The 15,848-nt window shown below is 40.2% G+C and overlaps 1 protein-coding gene across 1 annotated transcript in view; it reads left to right on the forward strand.

The window, feature by feature from the left end:
* The window catches only part of DNAH11 (dynein axonemal heavy chain 11), a 3,007,685-nt gene that overhangs the window by 2,379,069 nt on the left and 612,768 nt on the right, over nt 1-15,848 (forward strand). The window contains exon 67 of the mRNA XM_085631597.1: nt 3,546-3,710. Within this exon, the coding sequence (XP_085487723.1) occupies nt 3,546-3,710 (165 nt within the window). The remainder of the gene's footprint in view (nt 1-3,545; nt 3,711-15,848) is intronic.

A 15,848-nucleotide genomic window follows, 5' to 3' on the forward strand; every position in this document is an offset into this window, starting at 1 on the left:
CTAGCACCCGAATAAAGATTACGAATAAAATTAATAACGTTACATGGGATATGAAAGTGCTGCAAAATAATAAAAAAGTGTCTCCCAAACCACCAAATCGAAAGCTTTTTCTGCATCAAATAACAAAATAAGTGCAGGGATCCTCCGTGTCTCCAAGTAATCCAAAGCTTCTGCCAAATAGTGAGTATTAGTCATGAGCTGTCTACCGGTAATAAAACCGTTTTGGTCTTTATGAATCAGATCAGAAGAAATTCGGTTAAATCGAATAGCCAGTAATTTAGTGACAATCTTGTAATCCGAATTTAAAAGAGTAATGGGACGATATGAGTTAGGATCGGTAGCATCTTTCCCCTTCTTCAAAAAGCTGACCACAGTGCCCTCGCGGAAAGAGTCAGGAATTGAGGCTCCAGACAGCATGGAGTTAAGCAAAAGTAGAAACAGATTAGAAAAAGAGGGAAAAAAAACCTTGAAAAACTCTGCGGGTAGTCCATCCGGACCAGCGGCTTTCCCTGATGGAAGATCTTTTACCACCGCCTCTATCTCTTCCAGAGAAAATTCATCTGCCATAATTAATTCTTCGGAATGGGAAAGAGAAGGGATCTCAGCCTGCCGTAAAAAGGAGTTTAATTTAGACTGATTGATTTTAAGCTGATGAGAATATATATTTTGATAATGACGATGCATTATCGCACCTATTTTATCTGGATCGATTGTAGATTGATGCGAAACCGGGCATTTTAACTCCCGAATTAAATTAGATGCGGCTTGTTCTTTGGCCTGCCAGGCCAAGAATCTCCCAGTAAAATTACTTTCTTCATATATTTTTTGATATTGAGTACGAAAAAAAACCTCGCCCTGCTCATATAAAAAAGTAGTGTATTTTTGTTTAGCTTCATTTAATTGTTCTTTAACCGATCGTGAGGGATTTTGTTGCCTTAGAACGCTCATAGTATGTATACGAGATTCCAGTAGCTTGATTTGAGCCCTGGATACAATTGAAATGGCCGCATCTTTCCCTATGATGATTCCGCGAATAAAGGCCTTTAGGGCGTCCCAGATAATACTTATGGGGGCGGTGCCCATATTAAGAGTTATAAAGTCTTTAATCATGTTTTTTAATTCAGAGACCCATTTATCGTCATTAAGATGAGCTCTATTAAGAACCCATCTTTTGGGGGATCTTCTAAAATCCCCAAAAGTGAACTCCCTAATAAGCAGAGCATGGTCTGAGAATACGTTGAACAGCGTATTGCAAAAGCCGAGCTTAAGATTGCGAGAAGCTATGAAAAAATCGATGCGGGATGAGGATTTGAATCTACCCGACCAGCAGGTATAATCTCTTTTAGAGGGATTATCAGCCCGCCAATGATCAGAAAGATCGAATAATTTGATATAATGTGAAATGGTTTGAAAGACTTTCGGTTTAAGTTGTTTGGATGATTGAGATGATGTATCCAAATGCGGGTCCATTAACACATTAAAATCCCCACCAATGACAATATCACCTGAGACCATCAAAAGAGATTGGAACAAGTCTTAATACAAACACACACCCATTTCTCAATAGGAGCCTGTATTATGGCTGGTTTACGGCCGTCACATAGGCTCCCATAGAGAACAGTGGGAATCCGACTGATCGGTGTTCAGTCTCATCGTAATCAGGCCGGTCGGTCTAGAGTCCGAGACAGTGTCGGTCGGTGGCGACTACAACCGACATATTAATAAGCCCCTTAATGTGGCTTAACACCGCTGTCTAAATAAGGCACCCTTGCAACATGGCACGAAGGTGCCTGTGCAGGTGCTGGGCAGCTTTTTTTGTGCCAGTGCTGGGGGAAACGAAGATGTGCACCATATTTTTGTGAATACAGCGCATCCCAGCATAACATTTTTTTGGGAGCGCTGCGTTACACCGTATTCTGACATTTTATTGTAAATATCCCCTTTAGTCCTCAAATTCAGGCCATTAGAGCGTCAAGTAGAAACATTCATATCATACATGAGGCGCTGCCTATTTGGCTAGGTTTTTCACATTGGTTGGGCTTTTGTATCACAGATACATTCCTGAGACCAGCAAGTTCCTTCATTCGAATGAAACAAGGTATAGCCTTGTGCCATAAGAGTTAAGTTCATTACATTTTATCTTGTTATCCTTGAATCTAAATGCACACTTGATACTTTACTGCACATCTGTAGAGGGGGGTTAAGGTTTAGGGGGGTTTTCGAGCTTTAGTCCATGTTGTACTAGTTACATGTACTGCGTTCTATAATGGTCAGACGGGTAGCTTTAATTTAATGTGAATGAAGTGCGCATAAGCATCGAAGCTTTGAGATGTCTCGTTTTCTTAAACTGAATAACTTTGATTGCACTATTTTGGAAGCATTTTCTCAAGTAAGCCTGACTTTATTGGGCCTAGTCAAGATGTCCTCTATTATGTCATTTTTGTGTCTTTCTGCTTTTTATTCATTCTATATAATGGAGAGTCTCTAGAAAATAAACAGTTAAACAAAAATAAACAAAAGGCTAGTTTCAATTGCTGGCCTAAATGCTGTCACATCCTCCATTAACCAACAAAATCCTTCTACAATTTAATAACAAGTGTTACTAACGTTAATGCATCGCTGCAGCTAAAGATAGTTGAGCATTAATGCAGTTCTTCCTCGGCAAGAAAAATGCTTTCAGTAGCATCAGCCACACCCATAACTTAATGAGCTGTCGCTCTTTTGTTTTAATCTGCAAGAAGCTGGCCAATAGCTCCGCAAGATAAGGCTGCCTACTCCCCAAGGGTTGTGTACAACTGCAAAAAATTGACTAAAAATACACTTATTGTTTTTGCAATAAAAGAGGCGGAATTGTGGGTTCTTTGCAAATGTACTTGTTCGTTCTCTTATTTGAAAATTGCAGAATAAGGAATTCTACGTGTGCAAATGTCATGTAAGGTTACAACAGGAGACTGGTTTATGGAGAAAATGTCTCTCGGCTATGGTTTTGCTTTCCGCTTGAGATATTTTCTGCTCGAAACAGCGTTTGGTGGGTGACAAGTATGTAAAATGTCACACACATGAATTGGCAACGTGCAGCAGGCCCCCGACAGTAATTACAATTATCCTCAAACAGTCCAGAAGTTGTGCACTCTTTTATATCTTTGGCACACCTACACTTGTCATTTCCCCTCACTCCACACAACTCCCACCAGGCACCCGGGTTTTCCAAGATGTGCAAAATAGTACAAACCAGGCACTTGGCAGGTTATTTCCCAAACAATCGCCATTTGAGGTGGGGAGACTTTGGTGATGGTAGCATGAGAAACAGAGCTACTGTCAAATAAGAACATTCTTTCTATTTTGGGATTAGTCTAAAAGTGTTGCGCAGTTTATTTGGACTAAAGTATGCAAGTTCTACAAACACAGTAAATATCGCTGGTCCTCGATTATTTTTTAATGTTTATGGTAGAAATAATATTTTTATCTTTAAAAAGTATGAACACAGACAGAACTTTATCAATTTTCCTCTAATTACTTGGCGGCTGTTTTGCACTTTTTTCCAGTCTGTACTGACAAAGCAGCAGAATTATTTTAAGATTGAATTGAAGCACTTGGAAGACGAACTCCTGACCCTGCTCTCAGCTGCGCAGGGAAGTTTCTTGGGAGATACAGAACTGGTGGAGAAGCTAGAGTCAACCAAGACAACTGCTGCTGAGATAGAGCATAAGGTAATTTCTTTTAATTAAAGTTAACTAGAATTACAAGCAGAGGTTGAAAATAATGTGTTTCCGCTGGATCCCTGTTCTGGCAACTATTTATGTACGGGTGCTGGGATCTGAACGACCCAAGAAGCATGCTGAATATGCTCTGATGCCATTTTCAGACGATGGATACAATTCAGCAGAACCTGCAGGTTGTCTGCATTCCATTAGGAGCAATGGGACCTACTAATTTGTATTTATTTCTTTTATAGCACTACTCATACCAGTATAGTAGAGAGCAATTTACATCATACACAGAGGCACAATCAATCATGCAAGTATGTAAATCAACGTACAAGAAATGTTGCATAAAACAATGAGGGTAATTAGGTGTAGGAGCAACATATCATCCATACTTCGAGGCATCCTACTTTAAGAGTGAATGGTTGGAAGATACACCAAGGGGTCGATTTCGATCTCATTTGTAAGGGCTCCGAGTCGGATGCAGAATTGCCTAAACCGATCCAGAGCCCTTGTTCCCGACCGAATCGTTCACAGTTCTGAACAGCCAAGTATGATGCCTTGTAAGCCTTAGCGCTGATCGAATCGGTTCTGGAAGGCGTTGGGAGAGATAGAGCCCTCCGGAGCAGAATCGGACGGCTCTGTGGAGTAGGTTTTCCAAGCAAACAAGTACGATAAACGATTCGGACAGCCTTTGCAATTCGGTTTGCCCGGATCAAAAAGGCTGCTGGAATTTGTCTTAGGGGGCCCGCAGCAGGCCCCCCTTCACCCGGGGCCCTCTGAATCGTCCCCGTGGGGGTACCCAAGGGTCCCCTCTTTCCAACCATGCACAGTGTGGCAGGCACCAAGGGGTGCCAGCCAAAGGGAACATGATTATCCCCAACCACCCCTTTTGTCAATGCAAGCCTATGTACTCGTTCGGTACACAGGCTCCCATTAAAGTCAATTGGAGTCCAACTGAATCGTATCTGGGTGCACTCAAATGCATCATACTTGTTCGGTCGGATTCCTCTGACACAAGTTGCACGGAAAGCATTCTGGACACTATTCGGTCCAAATGCTTTCCGAACGAGATTGGAATCGGCCCCTTAGTCACAATATAAAATGTAACACAGCGATTGTGGTTGTCTAAATTAACCATACTTTATTACTTACCAAAGGAACCCTTCTTTGCAATCTGAGAATAACAACAGATTGGAAAAAAACACATTAAGAATCGAAACTCATGACTTAGAGTTTGCATGCAGCTCCTTGATGCCGGTAATTAGATCAATGTGCTATATTATCTTTGCAACTTATGAACTGGAAGTAACAAACTGATCTCAGTAGCCCACTTACCTATCTAAATATAATACAAATCTGTTATCTACATGTTACACAATGTACTTTGTAGCAGGCACATTAGCACTCTGTGGTACTTTAGGCGGTAAAACTGTAACTGAACAAAACACAGAGCTCTCCCACAATGTGTTTAATTGCTGGGCAAGACATTGTTGGGCACACAATGATCTCTGCATCAGGTTTCCTAACTGATATTTTAAAGTACAGCCGCCTTGTGAACATTTAATTGATCTAGAACCGATTTACCGTAATATGTCCTTGCTGCCAATTTCTTTGCATCGGGTGTAAAAAAAAAATGGCTGTCAGACTTTGGTTTTCAAGCTTTACCCCTCGTGATTCTACCCACTAACCACTGCCACACCTTGAAAATCGCTACTTCACTGGCGATTTTGTGCTTGTGGCTATCTGGAATGTTGAATGGGTGAATGCGAAAATTAGTTAAAGGGAAAATGAATGGAGTGAGTGCATATATAAATGAGTGGGTGAGTGAATACAAGGATATATGTCTGAATGAACAGATGAGTTGGTGGGTGCATGGATGGATGAATCAATGAGTGGGTGAGTGTGTAGATTGGTTCATGGGTAAAATGTTGGTGGAGTGCAAGGATAATCATAATGAGGTTGGTGGCTGGAGGCTTTGCTCCACTTCTGTAGCTATTAATCACTTGTTCGTACACTTTTTCATTCATCCATGCACCCTGTCACTCAGTGTTGGAAGTGACCATCTTTTACTTGGTATTCCCCTGGATTGTTGCCTTATTTTGCTGAACCCATTTTTGCTAACACATGTATACACTGTTGCACTTAGGGGCCGATTCCAATGTCGTTCGGAAGGGCTCCGAATAGGATTCGTATTTGCCGAATCCGATCAAGAACACTTGTTTCCGAACCAATCGTCCACACTTCCCAACAAACGATTCCGATGCTGGAAAACCATTAGGGCTGTCCCAATTGGTTCCAAAAGGCATTTGGACAGGTAGTGCCTTTCGGAGCCCAATTGTACAGCTCTTTGGACTCGGTTTTCCGAGTGAGTGAGTACGTTGATCGATTTGGACAGCCATTCTGGTTCGGTTTCTCCGGGAATGAATCGGCTGTCAGAAACAGTCTTTGGGGGCCCATAGCAGGCCCCCCTTTGCCCGGGGTGCTCCAAATCGAGCCCGTGGGGGTACCCAAGGGACCCCCCCATTCCAACCATGCACAGTGTGGCAGGTACCATGGGGTGTCCACCACTGAGTGCACAATTTACCCCAGCCATCCCTTTCTTCAATGGGAGCCTGTGTTCTCGTACAGAACACAGGCTCCCATAGAAGTCAATGGGAGTCCCACAGACTCGTATCCGGAAGCATTCGGATGCTTCCAAATTGCTGGGTCGGACTAACCCGGTCTGAGTCGCTCTCAAAGTATTCAGGAACCGATTCGGTCGGAATGCTGTTTGAACTACATCGGAATCGGCCCCTAAAGTGTTAACTTCAGTTGAGGAACAACTAAAAAAATAATTCAAGGACTCATAATATTAGAAATTTAAAATGCAATTTAACATTTGGGTTAGACTTTACCACTATTATGAAAAAAGATATTTTTAGAAAGGTATCTTGTTCCTGCCTAAAACCAAAAGGGTTCACTGACAAAATATCGACTACCAAAATATCTACATACTATAATATCGATTCAAAAATATTGATTGTTAAAATATTGATTACCTATACTAATAATTAAAATTACAAAAATATTGTTTTTACTAATAGTTGTCTAAAATATCGATTTTTAAATATATACAAATATAAATAATAAACATTAATTAAATTAAATAATAATACTAATATAATCAAAATAAAATATATTTTTGAAAAGTATAACTATTATTTAAAAACATTAAAACATACATATATAGTAATAAACATATTTTTATGTACATATATCTAATTTAAAAATATTACTAAAATATTTGTAATTAATATAATTTTTGTAATACTTTTTAAAAGTAATAACAAATATATATATATATATATACATCCAATATCATAAAATATTTTAAAAACAAACCATTGTAATTAATAAAAAAGTCAAGCAAAATAAAAATGTATCATTTACTAAAAATAAATTATAATAAAAAGATTAGTAAATATAAATATTATAATCTTAAATAACCAAAAACATGTTAATATAAATGAAAACAATATAAAGTAAACTACAAAATTTTGAAATGTATTCACATACAATTCCCACTTCAACTTATGAATAGTAGCTAAAGGAGTTGATTATGATGAGTGTCGGAAAGCCTCCGACCTCAGGTCAGAGGCTTTCCCACACTCATCGTCGGTTTGAATTCTGACCAGCTTATTATGTTACAGCTGGTCAGAATTGAAACCGGCCAGTCGATTCTGCTGGTTTCCGACGGGCTCCAGGAGCCTGTCTGCCAGTCGGAGACCGGCCCGCAATCCCAATGGAAGGCGTATCCGCCTTCTTGATTACAATGCAGTTTCAGGCAGGGTTTCCATGCCAGCTTTTCCGACATGGAAACCTTGAGGTGCCTGCAGGGGGTTGCAGGGATAAACACAGACTCTCATTCCTCTATGGAAGCTTGTGTTATGGCTGCTTAATGTCCGTATCACTAGCCTCCATAGAGTAATGGGAATATGCGACCGCATCATGTGCGGTTTCATCGGTATTAGGTGTTCGGGACCGCTGGCCGAAGGTCGGTCAGTCCCGTTTCAGCGGCCGCATCTGCCTGACATCGTAATAGGCTCCGAAGTGTCAAACTCAGGAGGTGTAAAATTTACAAGTTCCACTACAGTCAATCAAACAGTAGAGAAACTGTTGGATGTCGGAGGGGTGAAATTTACTATTCCCACTCCAATCAGTACTACAGTAGGTAAAGTGTTGTATTGCAGAGGGGTAGAATGTACTATTCCCACTCCAATAAGCGCAACAGTAGGGAAAGTGTTGGATAGCAGAGGGGTCAAATTTACTATTCCCACTCCAATAAATGCAACAATAGCAAAAGTGTCGGATTTTAAAGGGGTAACATTTACTTTTCCTATTCCAGTCAGTGCAACAGTAGGGAAAGTGTTGAATTTTAGAGTGGTAAAATGTACTAGTCCCCCTCATTCAGTATAACAGTAGGGAAAGTGTTGGATTGCGGATGGATAACATTTACTATTCCCACTCCAATAAGTGAAAACGTAGGGAAAGTGTTGGATTGCAAAGGCATACAATGTAATATTCCTACTATAGTCAGAGCAACAGTAAGGAAAGTGTTGGATTGCATAAGGAAACAATTTAATAGTCCCACTGCCGTCAGTACTACATTAGAAGCAAACAAATTCTCTGCAAAACAATAAAATAATTTAAAAAATAAAATAAAAACATTAAAATATAAACAATAAAAACAAAAATACATTTCATATAATAATATTTAAAATAATATATATTATATTGTTAAATACATATTATAAATAATTACAAAGATTATTAAAATGTAAATCCCCCCAAAAAAATTCATATAAAAAGTATTATTTATAAACTATTAACAAAAACTATTCATTAAATCATTTTTATTTGTTACCACCCACCATATTCCACAAAACGTACAAGCAACACCTAAAACTTAACTTTAAAAAGCTAATTATTTACACTATTAATATAAATATTTAACAACAAACTGATTATCAATAAATAAGAATTAATTATTTAATAACATTTAATTTACTTTTCACAATATACCCCCACAAAATGTACATCCTTCTAAAATGTATTAAACAATTAATTACACAATTAATATAATAATTGAAATTTGAATACATATCAATCAAAAAATGTATTCTGACCTAATTTAAATGTTATTTACTTCCTAATATAGACCCCAACAAAATCCAAACCCACATCCAAAATGTTAGTTAAGAAAATCTATTTTCATAATTAACATAATTAATTATAACTTCAATAATCATTATTAAATAAAAATATTGACTATAATTACTTAGCCTAAAGTTACTACCCACCCTGTACCCCTTTAAACCCCACAACCCACACCTAAAAAAAAATATTTAGACCACTAACATAATTATCAATTAAATAATGAATATTAATTGACAATTATTAATTAAAATTAAATTACATCGCACCCTCTACCCCTATAAACCCCACTACCCGCACATAAAATGTATATTTAAAAAATATTTATCACTATTAACATAATTATCAATCAAATAATTAATATTAATTAATTATTCAATAATTAAAATTGAATTACTTCCCACCCTGTACCCCTATAAATTCTAAAACCCGCACATAAAATATCATTAAAAAAAATTAATTACTCTATTAACATAAATAATTATTAATTAAAGTAATAATATTAAATAAAAATTTATCATTAATTTATTATAATTAAATTATTTCCCATCATGTGCTCCTAAACACCCACAACCCGCTACGGTACTAAAAATAACAAAAATTACTTTAATTAAATGTAATAACTACAAAACAAAATACAAATACATTAAAAACATAAACAATAATTATACAAAAAAATTACATCATATTCATTTAAATGATATACCAAAATACTTTACAATAATTAAAGACAAGATATTATAAACATCTATATTTTTGCAACCGATATTAATGACTACCATATTTAAAAAATCGATCTTACCTTAAAATCGATATTCATGACAATGATATTCTTTCTGAAGATATTTCCATGTGACAATAATTTTAACTTCATATTTTTCCAAGTCGATATTTCCAACTCAATATATTGTCTAAACACCATCCAAAAGGCCTTTATGTCAATGTCTAACTGTCACCTGACTAATGATGGGTCCCCTGTGGTGAGATGTGTATTACTGCCAGACAGTGGACAAAGGACCCTTGGTGTGGGAAGGGAGTTTTCTTCCATGACAGGAAGGCCTGTGGGGCTGTGCTCACCCACTTCCTGAGGTCAAAAGATGCCTACCCTGTCACTGGCCGATGAAGCTCAGTCCTAGGCCTACCTCCCTTTTGTCTTTCCAGTCGGGCTGGCTCCAGACCCTTCGGGAGTGGGAGGAGCAGCAGAGAACTTGTTTAGAGAGTGGAAAAAGGATTTCCCTTACCTATAGTTAGGCTCTTTGCATAAAAGTAGAATCCCCAGAACTCTCCTCAGAACACTCCTGGTCCTGAGACGAATAAAAAGGAGGACTGCTGTGCTGTCATTTAAGAGTTGGTTATGTAGGGCAGTAATCTGTCTTCTTGTATCGCCTGCTGTTTTAACACATTTTTTTTATTGGGGTAGGGTCTCCAGTGGCAATTAATTCAAATATAATGGGCATGACCCAGGCTTTAAATTGTGTGTTGTGGTGTCACTCACTAATGCCAAGGTTACATTTCTTTCTACATATCTCCAATGACCATATCTGTAATCCTGAAGTATGTCTGAGAAGGTCATTGAATTTCTTAGGTTCCACATATATAAAGGGTCTGATTCTAGTTCCAGAGTAAAGGCCTGGGTATGATAAATCGGAGCGCATGGTGACAGTAGTAAGCCCACCGTTTTCAATAAGGGTTTCTCAGACTGATAGTATTGTATTTGTACGTGTCCTAAAGTACACATTGGGGGTGGGAAAGCTATCTTGTCTCGATCTCCAGATCAAATCCCATATGGTTCTGTCCATCTCTATATTGCAAATAATTTGTTATGATTGACACCAAAAATCATTAAAATGTTTATTCATTTAAGTTAACCTTTGTCACCTGTGTGCTGTTTAATCTGATCACAAGTCATGTGAAAATTGACCTAGCTCTCAACTTAAGTACAAGCAACCAAAGTGATGAGGCCAAAGTGACAACTTCCTAACAAGCACATTATTTAACACATCAACCTTTACAGTCCTATCTAAGTGGGTCTAAAAGTCTGACTAATCATTTAGCACACCATGAATGGCTATTGTCCTAGATTGGTGCTGTATTTGAGTGAAATTTCCACTCAGCTTAACTAGCTGGTGAGCACAGACAAGAGAAACAAGCATTTGCAATGCACTAGGTCTCGCAATACTAAAGGTTTGAGCTATTGGAGTTGAAAATAATAACGCAACGCCAATAGCTTAAACTTTCATTAATGTGAGACCTATTTCATTGCAAATGATTACTTTTTTTAGGTTCATTTGTAGCACTATCTTCTGTTGTTTGCCACAGCTGGTGTACCAGCGCGCTTGAGTGCTGTTGGAAAAATGAATCCTCGTTAGGGAGCGTGTGTGTGTTTTTTTTTTATTCGTTTGAAAGGTAGAACCACAATACATTTCAAGCACATGCAGCGCGCTTGTTTCTACCTTTTGAGCAAGTAAAACCGATGGTAATAGCTAAACATTATGTAACAAAATTCTAGGAAAATAATAGCCGTCCTCTGAAAAAAAAATGTTGCAAGCCACTGCTAAGTCACATAAATAGAACAAATAACACAAGAATGTGACAATGTATTGGGCATCTAAAACACGTAGTTTGAAACAAGTCTGTAGTTTACTAAAATCAGATCTTCTCCACGGCAATAATATATGTATATTTAAGTTTGTGTAAGCTGAGTAGCTTTTCCTTGATTACACCAGTAGTGCTCAAGGATTGACCTGGTGTTGTTGAATTGTATTCTTCTAAGAGGAAGGTCTTGGAAGCTCAGCTGTTGGGGTGAAACCCTGTACGGTAGTACCACGTACAGAAAACAGAATAAAAACCCAGAGGCAGGCCAGTATTTTCCAGGTTATGTGGGAAGTACTGTGTACAACACTGGTGTTTGGACGTATTATTTCTCAAACAAGTTCTCTTTACTGGAAAAACAGCGTTGAGACCTGGCTTTCCACTTTTACATTGCCCTGAAAAACGACTTGGAGCCATGTGATCTCCAGGTTTACTGTTGCATAACAGAACAAGTGTGAACCCATCTGTCTGCCCCTGGCACCCTTTTCCAAGACTGTTTACCCTTCATGCCCTTCGTAGTTTTTGTTCAAGGTGCTCTGCATTTTTGCCCACAGAGGAGAGATGTAGAGTTCTGTAATATTTAAATACATAAACCCGCTCAATGGGAAGATCTTAGTTCTCCCCCGCTCCCGAGGGACAAAAGCATGTGTAACGCATTTTTACCCTGGCTGCATTACAACAGGTTATTGCGGTTCACTGTGAATATAGAACACTACAGAAGCACAAATTTAGCTCCCGCTGGGCCAGCATTTTACCAACGAGGCCAATCCGTTCAATGTTATTGACACCATCTCCTCCATGGGAAAAGATTTACGGCTCCAACGTTGCAGGATGGAGGGATAAGGGGCGGGGGTGAAGCATACACAAAAGCTTGCCGTTATTTACTATAACAACAAACACCTTTTTGCCGCATGCGTGTGTGATGTCAGGAGGTAGCTTGGCAGACTCAGTGTGTACCATCCATGCAGCACGAGTCCTTAGAAAAGGCGCCGTTCTGAGGGAGACCCCACTGCACACTGGGTTTCCCAAACAACAAAGGTGCCCTTGTGCCCCCGGGGGACCGTACAGTAAGTGCTGACACAGAAGCACTCTTGTTTGTCAGCAACTCTCCTCTCAATTACAACAAAGGAGGCAAGGCCGCTAAAGTGACATTGCGACCGCCATGCACAGAAGAGAAGGGTCAGGGCACGCCCTCATCCCCAGGTGTCCAGTGCACGGTCCTTTATTTAATGCATGCACACAAAGCACGCTCTTTTCAAGGGAGGAATAAGCGTATATCTTTTAAATAAAAAATTACTAAATGTAAACACTTTCATATTGCAGGAAAACAGTTACAAAACCTTCTGTCTCATATAAAAAGTACAATAACAAGCCCAATCCTCATTAAAATAAAGCCCAAAACCAACTAACATCCAACTAAAAAAGCCCAAATGACAGTCGACATCGAAAATTGCTAAAAGCCTGAAAAATATAACCAACGAAGGAGGCATGGCGAAAGACGTACCCCCACTACAACTGTGGAATTAAGAGGAAGTGGGAGGGAGGAAAACTATATTTAAATGTAATCACCTATGGTATCGAAACTACACACAAGCAAACAGAAACCGAGCAGGAAACAAAGAAAAAAATGGTCCCCCAGAGAACAGATAAAGAACTGTAGTGTGATGAGACAGTACTTAGTCCCTGCTGCATGGTAGGAATGGAAGAGAGAAAGGAGGGACAAAGAGGCAGGACTGACCACTGGCAAGCAAGGTTTTTTGATGGACACTCAAACAAACAAATCAAAAGCTGGGGATGGCTTTAACCCAACATAAGAAATTACAATAGGTCTCGAAAGTTTGACCTAAAAAAGGGCGATTTGCAGGTCATCTATGGTATGAAATCTCAAAGCCCCAATTAGAAACATTCCCCTGGATGTGCCAGCTGTAAAACCCACCATTCCTTAGCCTCACTGAGGTGCCCCTATAATCAAAAGAATTTAACAACTAACCGGGGGTGTTATATTCCATGTAGGTACCCTATATAGGCGCAGGTAACACTGCAACCTTTCACCTACATCCTTCCCTACATTACATATGTAACGGTTCATAGGGACTGAACTTTTACCTAGATACGACATTGCTTTCAGAACGCAGGTTTTTCCCTGGTTCCAAACTCATACATTATGCATGAGGCTTCTTGGAAGCACAGCAGGACTGACATCAGGACGAACATCTCCTGTGTATAAAGTTCAAGCCCGACGTCATCCTTTTAGGCCGACATAGTAAGACAGCAAGGTAGGACCCCTGGGGAGACCTGTGGGTATATATGCATCATGTCTTTCTTAGAGAGACTGAGGAGACCGTGACTTCCCGGCTGACACACTGACTAGAGACGTTGAGGTTCCTGCATGCAGATGCTTCAGCTAGCAGTGGTCCAACATTCCTCGTGGGGTGTCCAACTCGAGACCAGGACGGGGTCCCATATTCTCTTCTTTCTCAGGTAATGGGGTGGACTAGACCTTAGAGGGATTCTTGGCATAACACCTACACCGATGCTAGGTACCTTTGGGCACATCTAGTTAGGGGGGCATCATAGGAGTACGCACTTTCTTGTCATGTGTTTTATGTACTTGTATATATTCATAATTACTGCAAGATTGTAGAGCTTTACCATCCCTTTTCTTTCGTAGTCCTGCTAATCATATATCTCTGCTATTGTCTAGTGGTTGTTACAGCAAATCTATTTTAGACAAGAATAACAACTGTTCAATAAATCCTTATACAAACTAAGTGAGCATGAGTTTACTGAGCGAAAAGTAGTATATTGTTTCCACGATTGAGGGATTAGGGTAGTCATGTTCTGAGGTTGCCAGGAACTATTCTCTCACCGATAAGAGGATTTTCTAGTGGCACTGTGACCTATCTAATGTAAATAGGCTGACATATCCGGTGGGGGTGCTTGGAACCATTCTGCCACCAAACCCACAGTTTGTTACCCGAACGAGCAGATCCTGTATAGGAAATATAGGAACTACATGACATGGCGCCACCAACGTTGGTTGGGTACGTATTTAACAGTAGAATCTGAGTAGTACAGTCGTGCTATTCTCAGAGACCCCTACTCACAAAACACCAGAGACATCTTGAATGGGTGGGTACAAACTCCGCCGCAGCTGAGTAGGTGAAAAATCCTATTTATTAGCTGTTGGTTAATCAAGCTTGAAGGACACAGTGTTCCTAAAAATTGTGCGTTTGTAATGCCGGCCGGTCCTCAGGAGCGGGTTGAAGAATGAGGGGTCCACCTCTTGATCTAACCAAGCCTGAATGCTGTTACAGCGCAGGTCAGCGGAAGGATCAAGTGAGGGAAGGAAAGGAAGGGAACACCGGGGAGGGAGATCTGAAATGAGAAAAGAACAGAGCACACAACAGTAAGAATCACCTTAACATATACAACCCTTAAAACTGTGTACCGTATGTGGTATTGCCCCTGGCCCTTGTACCTGTAAAGGAAAATAATATCCATTCATAACATGACGTAGGTAACGTAAGAAGGCAGGTTTGAGAGGTGGGCTGGCAATGCTTGAGGCAGAATGTTGGACTGTATAAATGACAAATTGAACAAGGATCAGCCCCTATGCTAACCTCCTACTCTGATCTGTTTATGCAACGTAGCATGACATAGCACCTACCCTCCTATTGACTCCACCGCACTTCACAGGGGTAGAGTGCAGCCCTCTACCACTCGTGATAACCCCTGTTAAGATAGAGTCAACGGAACAAACAGTTAGACAATACACCACAGTACTGCACCCATCACTGTAATCCTCTGCACGCAGTCACCACACTCTCCCTTCGTGTTCACTTCACACTTCAATCTTTATGGAGATGAGCAAAACAAATATTGATGATAGGGCCCCGCACTTGCGAGCTTCCTCAGAGCTCTAGGAGTGCCAATGAACCCTGCAAGCCCAGTCGTGAGGCCACCACCCCGCCGGCCGACAATGCTGGCCGAACAAGATCCGGGGAGAGGCTCTCTCTCGCTCCGCCTGCCGAAAATGCAGGCCGGACAAATCCTCTGGATACCGAGTGTAATCCTTCGTAGGAGCAGCCGCTCTACCACGAAGGTTCAGACGAATCTTTGGTGCAAGCACCCTTACCGTACAGCAAAGGCCACGGACTGTGGAACGCGGATCGGACGGGAACGTGAACAAGCCACTGGAATTTCCGACAACCGGAGGCGAGGAGACTTCCTGTTTTAAGCCTCAAGCGCGTCTTCTCGCGAGACGCGCTATGCCCTCTGGGGGCTGTAGTTCAGGACGTCTCGGGACGCGGAAGTCTGTGGATCGCCGCTAGCGCTTGCCTCTGGGGGAATCCT

Source organism: Triturus cristatus, chromosome 10, assembly GCF_964204655.1.
Source record: "Triturus cristatus chromosome 10, aTriCri1.1, whole genome shotgun sequence".
In the NCBI taxonomy this organism is placed as follows: domain Eukaryota; kingdom Metazoa; phylum Chordata; class Amphibia; order Caudata; family Salamandridae; genus Triturus; species Triturus cristatus.